Raw genomic sequence first — 16,294 nt, 5'->3', positions numbered from 1 at the left:
CGCACGTTCCTATAATTGAGTTGATTTATGGGTACATTTTTGAGTCAATATCTAAATCAGAAATTTTACTTGTACTTAAAGGTATAGTGGACGATTTTCCGGAAGTTTAGAAAAGAAACGCCCTCTGCAAATGCAACACACTACCTGCTTCCATGAGGGAACGTCTATGTACCGGTAAGTGAAAATCAATTTTCAAAGGACCTGGTTCGCACGAGCACGTACAACGTCCTTCCGTAAACATATCACCATATCACTTGATGATCCACCCGGAATTAGAAGCCAAAAAAACATTGTCCAACTATAGCTTTAAGTTTGTTTTAAAATCAGAATCAGAATCAGAATCAACTTTATTGACCAAGAGTGTATGAATACACACGAGGAATTTGTCTTGGTGACCTGTGCTCTCTCAGATAGTGTAACATTAAATAATAACAATCAACTAGAATAAAGAAAAATAAATAAAAAAAGAAGTATAAACATAAATATAAATATAATATGACTAATATGTGCAAACTGAATAAAATAACAAGATAATAATAATAGTAATAATAATAATAATAATAATAATAATAATAATAATAGTAATAATAATAATAATAATAATAATAATAACGAAATAAAATAAAATACAATAATAATAAGATAATAGTGCAGTAGTGCATTGATGAGTAGTGCATTCGCAGTGACAGGTTGATCCAGGGTTGTTATGTTTAGTTCCATGGTTATTTCACAGTAAAAGAATTAGTTACATTTTTACACCCAACCGTTATGGAGTAAATTACTAATTTTTTGTTTTATTGTGAAACTACAAAAAATAAAATGGCCAGACAACAATCAAATGCATCACGTCCGTATTTTATACAGACGCCTTTGTGGAAAATAAATAAAGTTACAATTGTGCAAAATTTGGTCTCTTCCTTTTTAAGTTTATACGTGAGATGTTTACTGTATGTAAAGGAACCGTGGCAAGATTTATTACCGAAAAATAAATGTGGGGGGTGAAAGTAAGTAGTAACTTATACTTTAACCTTTAATTGAGTACTATTCAATTGAACTACTTTTTACTTGTATGCAAATATTATATGCATGACTTACTTGTACTTGAGTACAATTTCAATCAAGTAACAGTAATTCTACTTGAGTAGGATATATCAGTACTCTTTCTTTACACATGTGATGACCCAACAGAAGTGCAGCCAGCCATCCGAGAATCTCTAAACTGATAAATGTATTTTCACACAATTATGCATGAAAGTTCTTTTTTTAATAACACAAACAGCCAATCTATCAAATGAAACAGCTTTTTTAAACAATTATGATTGAACAAAAATAAAGGGAGATTTGTGGACAGATGGAATGATCCCAATGTGTGGTTTCAGCTAGTTCCTCTCCTGATGCATTGCTTTGTAAATGTTTCTATAGGATTCAATCTGCACTGTTTTTGTATGTGCTAACAATAACCATGTGCTCGGTGAAGAATTGTATGTAGCTTTCAGTTTCTGTGTATGTTGGAAAATGGCCCGTTCACATCCATGTCAGTGTCCCTTTGGAGATTACAGTAACAATGGCTGCAGGGCTGAGTGGGCCCTGAGGTCTTGGGTTTTTCTGTGTCCTCAACCAGGAAGTAAAAAAATAAATAAATACCGTAAACTTGGTTTTACAAGACGTGAGCATTAAACTTAAATGAGGGCGTTTGACTAGCCTTCCTATTTTAACCATCAGGACACAGAGAGTAAAAACAAAGCACATGTTCTCTGATCACCTTACATCTTCTCTACAGGGCCACCACTGGGCTAGCTCCCATTGTTTATTCTTTACTAGAATATGTGCCAGAGCTGTCATAAAACAGATTTATTATCAAATACGCAGATGACTCAGTCATTGTCAGCTAGCTTTAAGAAAATGAGAATTAGGAACCATTTCTCCAACTAAACATCACAAGAATCAAATGTAGTCATATAATATGTGTTATCATTTCATTCAATAACTAAAACTATCGAGCCTGTTTACAAGTTTTAATTTCTCTGGACTGTCGATAAAGATAAACTAAAGTTGGGGGATACTAGGTGAAACTAGGGCTGGGCGATAAGATGTAGTGAAAGCAGCAAGTCCTAAAATGAGTATTTTAATACAAAATTAGCTATAAAATATATGATTATAGGCGATAATGCCCAGTGTGGGTCAGAGATAGGCACCAGCAGACCCCCGCCACTTTGAAAAACTGGAACAAGTGGGTCAGAAAATGGATGGATGAATGTTACATTATAGGCAATATTGTAATTTTCTATATCGCCAAAATACAAATCTCAATATAATCTCGAGATTTTATCCAGGCCTATGTGAAACTGTAAAAAGGGTCATCAGTGTCTGTACTTTCACTTTTCTAATGGCAAGACTTTATCATGCTTTTAATGATCATGCTTACTATTTACCCTAAAACCAATAGCAGAATAATCAAATTTATTGAATCAAAACCTCTATTTTTTAGTGGTTGTTACTCCATCATAAATGACTCCTTTCATTATTTGCACACTGAGTTTAAGCTGCTTTTACCCTGTGTTTGATTATTTCTTTGTAAATTTTAAAATCATTTTTATTTTTACATTATTTTACTTACAGGGTTGTTTTCACTGTGTCTTGATTGATGGAGCTGAGGGTTTGTAAACCTGTCATGTGAACCTCCAGCAGTGTTCTCATTCATTGCAGAACACAGTTACTAATGCGCATGAATGACATATTCCAAGTGTTTCCAACCTGTCAGTAAGAAGAACTTGGGTTATTTCATTCATTTGGCTGACTTTAGATGAACATTTCATTTCTTTAGAGCAATCCATTAAAAACTATAACTGTGAATATGCAGTTCTAATTTATCGATTAAATCTGCACTGGTATCTAATTTAATTTATTCAGGAAAAAATCTCACCCGAGAGCAAAGCAATGTTGGAAAAAATTTACAGACTTTAATAAGCAGTGGGCCAATGTCCAATCAACCTACAACGAAGTTACAGAGGCTATTGGAAAATGGGAGCTATAAATTGCTACCTTTACATTTGAAGTGCAACAGTATCAATACCCGGTATCTGGGAATAGTATCAGTACTCAACAATTATTGTACTTTTTTGTGTTTGTTTATTAATACAATCTCATAAAAGCTCTACATACTCCTATTCCTTTCCCTTATGGAAAAATTGTGTGATGGAGGGTAAATAAGTTTAATACATACCAGCAGAAGAGGATGGAGTCAAGATAAATAGTATAATATTTTACAAATTGAAGTATTACAAGCTAAAACTGAAAGTGAAGAAAACTTTTTTTGCTGTGAACTACATTACCTGTTTATCTTTGTTTTTTTGTGCAGTTCTGTCAACTTTGTCGGCAAGAGCCGAGTCGAGTTCGCGTCACACTGACTGTATCGAAAGCTGCTCTGAACAGTTTCAGCCTTGAGAAAAATCTTGTGTTTAACCAGGTGCTTCCTCAGATTAGAAGCATTCCCACCACTAGCCTTTCACTCCGAGTCACAAATATCGCAGAGAGCATTGCATTTTGAAAAGTAGAGCTATACTTTCAACAGCTTTTTATCATACTTATACTTAACACGCAGCTACTGACATCATTATGTTCTTGTGTGAGCAATGCTGTGTTCACGTCCAGCAATAAATATCACAAACTCTTCCACTCCCTCACATTCACAAGCGGCGGAATGCGGTCGCAACCTATAAAACACCAAGCCAAAAAAAGACCTAACACGGTCCAAGAGAACACGTCCCGAATGAAGCCGATATCTCTTTAAACATGAACACGTTTCAACCCGACGGTATTCACATCCATGCGTGCGCATGTAGAATGATCCGTTGTGAGTTATGCATGTGTATATGTAGTATGGAAGATATGTATGTTTTTTACTGGATCCTGGAGAAACATTCTCTCATCTTGTCTGCCCTACCATGTATGGTTCGCAAACTGACAAAGCTTGGTTTTATTTTATTTTTTCATAAACATGACTAACAGCTTCCTGTGACGCTAAACGCTACGTACCGGTTGAAGCACACCGTTTATTTTGCACGGTAATTACAGGTACCAAACGGAGGATGTTCACAGGCAGCATTAGGGGCAGCTAAGTGGGGGCAGGGGTCCTCTTGGTCCTCAGGTGAAGACGGAACAGCAGAGCAAATCTACCTGTATTAAATAGAAGGTTTGTCTGATGTATGTGTTTCTCGGTTATGTAGATAAAAAAGAGAGTGCATGTCTGGACGTCCCTTTGGTGTCCAAGTGTGCAACAATCATTACGACGGTACCAATTAAAAAAAGGGAAAAAACACAAAAACCCTACGGTGCTGATAACGCACCATAGGGGGATCAAAATTACAACATCGGGGTCACCTGTGCTCAAAAGCGCTAGAGAAGAACCCTGCTAACCCTACCTATTAATGTGGTGGAGGATCTGGGACTAGGAGAGGGTGGTAGAGTGTCTTCAGGGGACTCTGCTTATCATCAATTACCCTCAGACGACGATAGAGTTCCGTATGTGGCGCAAACATCTGACCACTGCGCCTCTGTAAGCACTGACAGCCATCTGTGTGTCATCCCTCAATTTAACTCTGAGGGCTGGAGTCTACAGCCGTTTCCTTTGACTGTTGGTGAATCTACAGAGCATCAATATACAGAAGCCTGTGTGCAACACTTCCAAACTGTGAATATTATCGTTTCCAATTTTCAAATTATTTAGAGAAAATTTACTGCAGTAAATTAGCTTAGAATCACCTTTTTTGCATGATGTAGGAACACATTAATATCCTTACCAACGTTCGTTCAAAAATCTTGAACTCCAGGCAATGACTGAGCTTCCTGTGAATGCTGTGAGACGGGGCAGAGCTCACGGTGGCCGCCACTGCTCATTGAAATGAGAAAAGATCCATGTTTTAATTTGCACAAGGCACAACATTCTGCTGCTATAAACCAGTACTGGTGTATCCAGAATTATTAACTTAAAAATGACCCTGATAATTGGTATGAACTGGTACACCTGTCCACAATCCTTCCTGAAATAGAAATTGTTTGTCTGAACAATTTTGAACGTAAAAGTAACTAAACCCTAAAAACACTTTTTTTCTGCTTAAAACCAATTTTTCCATGCATGTATTTTGGAGTCATTTTCTGTGTTTTTGAAGCCTTTTTGTACATTTATGTTGTCATTTTGTGTACTTTTTGTGTGAATATTGTTTGGTTTGTTTTATTTTACTCATTTTGTATATATTTTATTATAAATATCTGTATGTGTAGGTTTTACTTCTGGGTGAACATGAATGTGCCGTCCAGGTGACATAAAATTAAAATAAACGTTTTAAATTGACCAAATTACTCCAAAATAACGGATGCACACACTTGGGGTATTTGGAAGCCGTTGACAAAGTTTCAGGTTGAACAGATGCCGTGTCGGGGAGATATTTGCTCCACAAACACACACATACACGCACACAGAACATTCTTGCTTTTATAGGTAGATGGACTGGATTTGTCCGAAACAGACTGATGTTGTGTTAAAGTTATAAATCAATCACTAGTTTTTGGTTTTAAGGCAGATGGGAAGTTCAAACTTAAATTCAAGTCAATTCGATGCACAAATTTTTTCTACACTGAATTTTAAAAAATCCTTGGTTTGGCCAGTTCTACGGACCTCTGATATCTGATCACAATCACATGCTACACTGTTGAGCATGCAGTGAACTGTCACTTTGACTTAAAGTCTGTAAGACATAATGAAGACCTAACAGATACCAGACACCAATTACAAAACTACCAGACGTCAATTGTAGTTGTGTTTAAACAGAGCAGCTGTCAAACCAGACCTAAGCAGGAGAGAAGCAGCACAGCGTCTCTGCCATACACTCTGCTCAAGCCACTGTCACTCTGGCCTGCGTTAAAACACTACAGTATCCTATGGTGGCCGTAAAAATTCACAACACAAAATAATGAACTCCACAACACAACACAACACAAAAAGAAAGCGCACACAAATACAAACCCCATAACACAATAGGGCTGCTGATTAAATCGAAATTTGATTACGATTCTGATTATTACACCCAACGATTACAAAAATAACATAATCGAGAAAAAACAATTATATATATATATATATTTAAAAAAAATAAAAATATATATATGTACATGTTTTACTCACTAAATAAAACAAACACTATTTTGGATATCTACAAATAATAAAGCTTGGCACACACGTTATTAATACTAACTTTGAGTGGTTTAATCCACGCACATGCAAGTCCCCCCCCCGCTACTCTCAAAGCCAACACGAGGAAAGTTGTTGCTAGTGGTCTTGAAACATGGCAGGAGAAACGCAGCAAAAACGCTTGGTAAACAAGTGGCAAGTCAAACTCTCTGAGATTAGAACACTTTGGGTTTGATGATGAAGACCTAGAGCAAAGACACAAGTGTTTTGTTTTGTGTAAAAGTAAACATACTTGCTTTCAGTGTTTGAAGGATTATATTTATGTTTAAAGAATATATTTTATGTTTTTTTGTACAAAAAATAAATAACTTTTTGGTTGACAATTAATCGTTTGAATAATCGTGATTTCAATTATGACTAAAATAATCGTGATTATTATTTTTTCTATAATCGAGCAGCCTTACAACACAACATGAAAGCAGACCAGTAAAAGTCCTTGAAGAAGAGTGACGATAGCGGAGGTGTCGATGCCGATCCTTTCACGGGCCTAATACTTTACTCACTCTTCTTCGCGGATTTTTACCGGACTGCGTCCGTGTTGTGTTGTGAGCTTTCGTGTTGTGTAGGGGAGTTTGTATTTGTGTGAGCTTCTGTTTTGTCTTACATTGTGGCATTCGTCATTCTGTGTTGTATTGTGTGCGTTTATCTTGTGGGGTTTGTGTTGTGTTGTTGGGTTTGTATTTGTGTGTGCTTTTCTTTTGTGTTGAGTTGTGACATTCGTCATTCTGTGTTGTGTTGTGTTGTGTGCGTTTGTGTTGTGCGGTTGGGCTTGTATTTCTGTGTTGTGTTGTATCTCTCAGGGCGTTTTTTGTTGTGTCGTGGGGTTCTTCATTTTGTGTCATGTTGTGAGCTTACACAGCCACCATAGTATCTGATTGTCACAGCAATGTCACTTTTCTGCATCTCTTGTAACTCAGCGAGTTCTAGCGATGTACAGTAATGTGATCTGTTGGAAATGAGGTGATGAAAGATGACATTCCTATGGTGAGATAACCCAAAATGACTGAGCAGCACCAGCAGAAAATGCTGAAAAGAATTCCTTGGATATCCGATATGGTAACGTAGACAAAAGAAAACTATCAAGCCTACTTAACTGGGGACTGTAAAACCTGAGAATAAGCAATAATCTCTGCATAACAATTGGTGATCAACTGGCTACGAATCAACTGGCAAAGACAGCAGAGATGATGCAAGGAAATCAGGTTTTTCTTCTCTAAATCACATGCAGCTACTACATTCCCACTACGGAAATCAGTTGCCAGAGATCTAGAGTAGAATGTGCCGTGTGCAGCTGTCCTCACACGGTAAAGATCTCAGCCCGATGCCTGTTTTTCTGCATTTCTGCAATTCCCTTCATAACACATTTGAGTTACTTGTTATAATTCCCGGTAAGCTGCTGAAACCTGCCTTGAATGCCTGATTGATCCTGCTTCTGGGCTGGTCAAATCCCAGTCCCCCACAAAAGCACATCCCTAGAGCTCTCCCAGTGGCCCAACAAGCATTCCTCACATATTTAAAGAGATTTCTGGGAGTTTGAGTTTTCACACACACACACACACACACAGAGCCTTTTTGGAGATGGCTGTGAGATTAAAAGGAGACGACTTTGATACACAGCTGCTCTCAAGGAGACTTCTTTGTATGAAAAGGAAAGGGGAGGTGGGTAACAATAGCTCTCTGTGTTAAGTGTGTGAGCCAGGAATGTTTCAGGTCACTGGAAATCATAAATCTGAAGCGTTTACTGATCCAGCCCAAACTTTGACAGGGTTTCTCCAATCATGCCAAACAAGCAGGTATATAAGTGCCTCCATAATCAAAGGGATCATAGTCCTATCATTGGATGTTTAAAGGAGTTCATCATGAGACTGAGATCTACAGGCTGGGTGGGGGGGTTGCATCCTGTGTTTGTAGGATCAGTTCATATTGAGCTGATGGAAACTCTCAGCTGATCAATTAGGACCTGGAATTTTTATCCAACATAGCTGGAATCCCCTCAATGCATAGATGGGGAAAATCAACTACTCAGATTACTCTCAAAGGTAGGGCTGGGCAAAAAATCGATTTAATCGATTTATCAAATTTATAGATAAAAAAATGATTTTTATTTTGCATATTCGAGTTTAAAAAGATATAATATTATTTTTTTATTTTATTTTTTCCCCACCACAGTTTTTTCGGACTTTTTCACGTTCCGCCCTTGTGGGTTACCTGAGTTACAGCTTGGAATTGTTGAATGACAGAGTCTCATTTACTTTTTATTCTGGGGTTGTTCTATACATTTTAACTCTTGAGGACAATCACAGCAATAAAGTTGCACTTTTGACAATATATCTGATGTCTGCCGTCACTTTAACTGCATTAAAATAAAAAATAAAAAATTGAAATTCGAATCGAAACTCAAATTTGTCTTTTTAAAAAATCAGAGATTTTTTTTAGGCAAAATTGCCCAGCCCTACTTGAAGGAATGTAACTTTTGTTGAACATGAACAAAAATAATGACTGAGCCTTCATAAAAACATTTATTTATGAATTTCCTGAACGACATGATTAATTACAATTACTGACGAAACGTGCTTGTTTTAAATACCGTACAACCAAAGACACTTTTCACCAAATCAGTTTCAATTTGTGGCTCTGATAAAAAACTATTTCAAACATATGAGAAACACATGAATGATATCATTATATTGATCATTATTATTATTCATTATGAGCTTTTGGAACCCAGTAATACGTAGTATGCTATATGTGTGTATAATACATGTGTACATGTTGTAGTTAATTCAATATATAATAATTATTAAACCAATTATGTGTTTACATACACACAACACTGGCTTGTGTATGTTACGATATTAATACTTACATTAATTATTAATTGTGACTTTTATCACTGATTCCTTGCACTTTTGCCCAATCACTAAGTTGTAGTAATTTGTTTTCACTGCAAATTCATTCTCGATCCAGGCTTCAGTGATTCTAATGCTGAGTACTACATTTATGTGTGCGTTGTAGAGCTGGGCCATATGGACCAAAATTCATATCTCGATACTCGATATTGCTCCTCAAAATGGCGATATATGATTTAAATCTCAATAATTTTATTTCAAATAAAGTCTGACCAGAAAGACAATTCAGGGCTAAATTTGCTGATGCAAAATGTGATACAGGCTAAAATAACATCACAATGCTTTAAGATTGGTAAGTTATTATTATTATTATTTTAATCTGTGCGTGTATCACAAACATGGGCAACTAGTGGCTCCCAAATGTACAGTAAAAATACACAAAATGACCACAAAAAATTACCAAAAACAGACCAAAGGAGAAATACACAAAAGAACAACAACAATACATAAAATACACAAAAGGAGAAAAACATGCACAATGGGACAACAGAAATACATAAAAGAACAAAAATAAACAAAAGGACAACAAACGGAGATTATACACACACGCGCACACAATGGGACAACAAAAATCTAAGAACACACATACCAAAAAATACACAAGACAACAAAAAACACAAAAGGAGTAAAAAAGTACACAATGGGACATTCATTAACAAATAGCTGCATAATGTGTTTTCAAAACAAGTATTTTAATGCAAAAAAAAAATAAAATATATATATATATATATATATCAATATAGGCAATATTGCAATTTTCTATACCGCCAAAATAAAGAACTCAATATATCTTGAATCTCGATATATTGCCCAGCGCTAATATATGTAATATTGTAATTATTTGTATCGCCAAAATAGAGAACGCGATATATCTTGAATGTCAATAAATCGTCCAGCTCTAGTGTGCTGTTATTATCGTTTCTATATAAATCAATTGTAAAGCTAATGATGCATTGGATGAGGTCCCTGAGTGTGTGTTTGGAGTGATCTGTTGGAAAGGCTAAAAAGGCTCTTTTGGATGAGAAACGTGCACAGGACAGTTTTATTCGAGCCTGCTGAAGAATCCAAACATAAATAGGAGAAAACAAGCAGGTAAACATGCAGTGAACCGCGGGATCAGGAGGTCAAACAAACAGCTTTAGTTTAAAAACATGTTTCTCTTTCTCCATGGTTCCGTCCCTCCCTCCAGCCCTGACATCTCCTGACTTTGTGCTGAGAACTTTCCTCGCTAACATCAGTAACTTCTGTGCGTGTGTGCGCGTGTGTGTGTGTGTGTGTGTGTGTGTGTGTGTGTGTGTGTGAGAGAGGGAGAGAAAGAGAGAGAGACCCCGTTTGGTCCCCGGCCCTCAGCGTACCTATCTCTGGGGTCAATCCACGAAGTTTGCCGGGTGTTGTGATCGATGAAGAACACCCTGCCGTCGTAGTCCCGGGCTTCCTCCCAGCCCGCGGGCAGCGGCAGCTCGGAGCTCTCCCTCCGCCTGCTGCCGCCGAGCCACGGCATAGCGTCGACACGGTGCGGGCTGGAGCTGGAGCCCCCTGCCCTGCTGTTTCACCCCAAAACCACGGCTCTCCTCACTGCATTACCGCAGAGAGGCGACGACAAACTTCCCACAGAGCTTTGTCCGTAGAAACAAACACGTCCCACCGGAGGTACATCCACTTTTTACTGACGTCCGACCTCCACAAACGCAGCGGCTCGGTGCTCTCACGGTCCTTGGTCCTCCATGTTCGCCTCCTCCACCATATTTCATTCCTCCGTGTCCATATTCGGGAGCAGATTTGCATAAAGAGTCGGACGGAGGACGGATCAAGCTGCTCCGTCCAATGGGAAAGCTGAGAGCTCGTGTCTTTATAGAAGCGGCCAAAACAACTCTGATCAACTATAACAACCTCTACCAGAGGTGGCAAAAGCACCAGTAAAAGTACAAATACTTCAATAAAACATGACTCTGATAAAAGCAGAGGTGACACTAGTTTTTTCTGGTATCTGTACTTTACTTGAGTGTTTTTTGATGACTTTTGACTTTGACTTTTTAATTTTGTCATTAAATATCTGTACTTTATATTCCTTACATTTAAAAAATGAGCTCGTTACTTTTTAAGACCTTCAAAGATGACGTCACGACGTAAAAAGACGCAAAATTTTGGTGCTTTTTTCTGTTAGGCAGGTCGCTTCATTTTATGGTAAAAGATTTTATTTACAAAATGTATCAATAATGAGTGATCAATTATCCAGGTTTTGATAAAGGGAAACAGATTTAATTTATTTCCATGTACCAGTTTTCTACAAGTTCTTAAAAATGTTAAACTTAAAGCTCCTCTGGGTTTTATTGAAGCATTTGCCTTTCTTTCTTTTTTTTTCTCGACACATTTTATTTACAAACTGTAGATATGAGTGTTAAATTCTAACTTATTTAGTTTTCTACATGTTCTTAAAGAAGATATGGAATTTGTTGGTTTAAAAAACCTGTCTTATTATTGAAGGGCCATTTGTTTTAATTTTTTTTTTTTTAAACTTTTTTACTAAAGTACATTTAGTAGCATGTACTCTTTTTTTTTTTTCTTTTACTCAAGTAAGGGACTAACTTCAATACTTTATCTTTTACCAGAGTAAATTTGTATTCAAGTGTCTATATTTTTACCAACTTTGGGTAAAAGTGAAAGTGTTGAAGATGCTTCCTTAATTGAGTAAAAGTAAAAAAGTACAGCATGGGGCATCTCACGATTCTACATACCACAGCTTTAAGTTTTTTTTTTGTTTTTTTCTGGTATCTGTAATTTACTTGAGTATTTCTTTTTTTGTCCCCTCTGTCTTTTACATATATATGATATCTTTAAGGAGAAAAACTAGCCTAACTTTGCTGTTTGTAATTTTACATTACATTGATAACGATCTCAACTAATGAGTCGGAACCCAAAAGTAGCCTTGAATCTATTTTATTGGGTCACAGGCATTTCACCAGAGAAAAGAAAATGACAAGATTTTGTGCTTTCATATTGAATAGAATTTATTGGTAGCCTGATAATTGAAAAAAAGATAAGTTCATTATGAATGTTTTTTTGTTTTTTTTCCAAAAAAATTGGTTTTGCTTTTTGATTAAAACAGTAGTTTAGAAATAAAAAAAATAAAACAAGTAAAGGTTTATGGGGGAATTCCTCCCCAATAAAATCCATACCTGCTACAAATTATTTGTTTTTTTATGTATGTGCAAGACTTTGGTATTATGAATTATAGTACGCAAGGCACATTTGTTTGTATAGTGCATTTTTTACACAAGGTAATTCAATGTGCTTTACATGGTTAAAAATGCATCAGAAAACATTAGTAGATACAAACATTTAATATTTGCAATAAATAATTGTTGGAAGTGAGAGATATTTCCTGAATTGTTTTGTATTGATCACTAAGGCTTGTAAACCACTACAAAAAACAAAGCATCACTCCAGCTAATATTTATCATTGTTAAACAGATTGTTAATATAATTTGGCTGTTTTAATCTGCAGGGTTAGTTATTACTACTTTACTGCCATCTGGTGTTTGCAATGAGTATTACTGCGTTTCCGTCCACAGTCAGAGCTCATCATCATCATCATCATCATCATCATCATCATCATCATCATCATCACTGTAGTCCCACAGCCTCATAGAAGAGTCAGAGTCAGATGGTTCCTGGCTTCACACCAGAAATAACAACATGTATCCAAGAAATACAACAACAACAAAAATAAGAAACAAGACAGGGCACTCAACAACTTCAACCACAGAAGTACAAAATGTCCAAAAATGTGACTCACATGACGAAAGGGATTTCAGGACACAAAAAATGTCCCAAGGGAAACTTTATATAAAACCTTTATTTATTCTTATAGCACAGAGAGCTCAACCATGTTAACAAGTATAAGATATAACTCTATGCAGCGCTGATTGTTAAGTTACGCATGCTAAAAATAACTCAACTTTTGACCAGATTTACAGCATTATTTGCAAAATTTGTGGCATGTTTTTTCTCAAAAAAAAAAAAAAAATATATATATATATATATATAATGTCAAATGTTAAATCGAAATGTTAAATATTAAATTAAAACCTAAATTTTAAATCTAAAACTTTTATTTTGGTACTTCCGGTGAATTCACACATTAGCTAAATATTTAGTTTCACCCGTGACATTTAGATTTAACATCCAACATTTATATTTAAATCTAACATTTAGATTCAACATTTATATTTAGATTTAACATTTATATTTAAATGTAACATTTAGATTTAATATTTAACATTTAGATTTAGAATAAACATTTAGATTTAGATTTAATATTTAACATTTAGATTTAGAATAAACATTTAGATTTAACATTTAGATTTAAATTTAATATTTAGATTTAGATTTAATATTTAACATTTAGATTTAGAATAAACATTTAGATTTAACATTTAGATTTAAATTTAATATTTCGATTGAAATTTAACATTTCGATTTAACGTTGACATTACAATTTTTACGAGAAAATGTTTTCACAAATATAGCTGTAACTCTGGTCAAAAGTAACTTTTTAAATGTGGTTTGTCGCTAAATGTTGCAAAAAGTTACTGTTCATTTTAGCATGTGCAACTTTACAATCGGTGCCCCATATAACTTAACCATGAAAAATAATGCATTTAAAACCTTCATAATGAAGAACCCTGTACAGAATTGTAAGTCATGAAGTCTGGAAGAGAAGACATACTTCCATATACTTTTTTAAAGAAAAAGTCAGAATCAGAATCTTTTAATTGTCACTATGCATATGCCTCCACACACACACACACACACACACACACACACACACACACACACACACACACACACACACACACACACACACACACACACACACACACACACACAAAGTGTGGTCAGAAGCCTTGGTTTCCAGCAGAGAAATGGCATAAGAAGTCAAAGAGGGACAAAGGGTAAAAAGGCATAAATGTAAAAAAATTGATAGTATAAAGACATTAAAGAACATATAAACACATTATTATATGAGTATATAAATTTGCAATTTCAACAAGATTAGTTTTTAGACAAACTTCAAGGACTTTATATAAATGACTTATAAATGGTATGAAGCTTTCAGTCAGACAACTGAAACAGATCAAATGGTGATTTACCTACGAATGTTTGACTTCCATTAAAATTTCAAACTGAACAAAATCATTTCATGCACTAAATTAGATTTGGCCTATGAGCATTAAGTTTCACACACCCGACCCTAACAGTTACTATTCTGTTGTAACGCTGTACCGCTATTTTAGATTTATTACTGTCGACACTACTTTACTGCAAGTAAGTTTTTCAAGATTGTCCATTTTTTCCTTTCTTGTTTTTATACCAGAAATGAAAAATGAAAAACATGTACAAATAAGCTTTTATTGACAGTTACTGATCGTTTCTGGAATAATAAAATTAATGAGCCAAGGATTACAGACAGATCCACAACTAAGTTATCTTGTCTCAAAATGTTGAAAAAAATAATTACACTATTTAAAAAGATATAAAATACATAGTTTGGACCATGAGCTTAGGCAAAAGCACTGGAAGAAAAAAACAATTCATGCTCAGGACAAGAATCCATGATCATCTTAATATGAGCAAACATTACACCACAATAGTTTTTAATAACAAAGAGAAAACAGTACAAATACAGTCCAAGTGTCCAGCCCAAACCACAATTATACACCAATGCTAAAATTTAACAGACAAATAAATCACACACATATTTTAACAATATTATTTATTGACCAAAACCAGCCAATGTCAAATAATGATCATCATAATACCTTTAAAATCAATTGTCTAAAATAAAGACTGATATTTTTATTTATTTTTTGCAGTTTTCGTTTTTATTTATTCATGTTGTTTCACCTTGTCTGCACATGCTATTTAAGGTCAACACTACATGTTTTTTGTGTACATGTGACCATCACCAGCCCCCCTAAGGAAGGGTAGGAAAAACTTTATGAAAGCAATATATAAAAAAGAGAAAGGGGCATGGGAGAGAGAGTTAGGGTGGGACATTGGAAGGAGTGGGCAGAGTCAACTATTTTGGTTGTGCTGGAAGTAAAATGTGATGCTACTATTGTGTTATGGGGTGTAATTTACTGAACCAAATGTGTGACAAATGTAGGGAGATTAAAGAGGTTGACGCAACACCTGGTTCAAGTATTGTGATGGTGGCCGTGAACAGAGGGTGATGGTGAGTGTTTACACCTAGGAATGATAGTTGGGATCAATATATCCAAGGTTAAGCCCAATACAAGCTTATCCCAAAGCCTACAAAGCTTGCCAGTGTCTCTGGGATCAATGTGTGTGCAAGAGCCGCTATTGTGAACCCAGGGGCCGCCCAGAACCTGCAAGACCAGCAAGAGAGTACCAATGGCAGTAAAAGGAGGCTAAGGCCACCCCTCCAGATGCCCCAGAGACCCCGAGCCAAGAAGCAGCACCCATCCACCCCACAGACACACACCAGAGCAAGCCCTGGAGAGCCAAGGACCCTACCGACACATCAAACCCCACCCCGAGACCCCCCTCCAGACTCCAATAAACCTGAGTCATGTTTTTGGATTGTGAGAGGAAGCCGGAGTACCCAGCGCAGGGCCTAAGATCAAACACAGTTAGTTCTGTCATTACTAAATCAAATATTAAAATATTCTCAAATATTTCTCCTTTTTTTGGTTGTCATAATGATAATGCATGTCTGTCGCCCTCTATTGGTTTTCAGAAGAAAGGCAGGAACAGTCATTGGCTCAGGTTTGGCTGCTTTGTTGTCTTTCAAAACTTTGATCAGACTTTAATAATGACCAATTTCTCACTGGAAAATGCCTATTGAAATATTACAAAAGGAAATAAAATGTTTTTAAAAACACAATTTATCATTCATGATTTATTTCTTTCTCTCAAAAGTATTTTCAGTTATTCAAGGAAGTCTTTGCATCAGGACAATCTTTCTATCTTCCTCCAAGGAGGAGGAGGAGGAGGAGTTTGGCAGGCAAGTGATTTTATCAGTGCATTTTTGTGTTTTTGTGTTTGTGGTTTGTACAGCAGCCAGTGTGTGTTTATGAATGGGAAACATTTCCCCACATATTGACTTTGATCT

The 16,294-nt window shown here is 35.9% G+C and overlaps 1 protein-coding gene across 2 annotated transcripts in view; it reads right to left on the bottom strand.

The window, feature by feature from the left end:
- wwc3 (WWC family member 3) overlaps positions 1-10,974 on the bottom strand; it is a 54,347-nt gene extending 43,373 nt beyond the window's left edge. The window contains exon 1 of one of the 2 annotated variants that reach the window (XM_028444826.1): positions 10,512-10,974. In XM_028444826.1, coding sequence (XP_028300627.1) covers positions 10,512-10,657 — 146 coding nt within the window. In that variant the 5' untranslated portion in view covers positions 10,658-10,974. The remainder of the gene's footprint in view (positions 1-10,511) is intronic. The other variant, XM_028444827.1, reaches the window with a different exon arrangement.
- Positions 10,975-16,294: the final 5,320 nt, after the last annotated feature.

This window comes from Gouania willdenowi, chromosome 4 (genome assembly GCF_900634775.1).
Source record: "Gouania willdenowi chromosome 4, fGouWil2.1, whole genome shotgun sequence".
Lineage (NCBI taxonomy): Eukaryota > Metazoa > Chordata > Actinopteri > Blenniiformes > Gobiesocidae > Gouania > Gouania willdenowi.
This window is presented reverse-complemented; position numbering and strand designations above follow the sequence as displayed.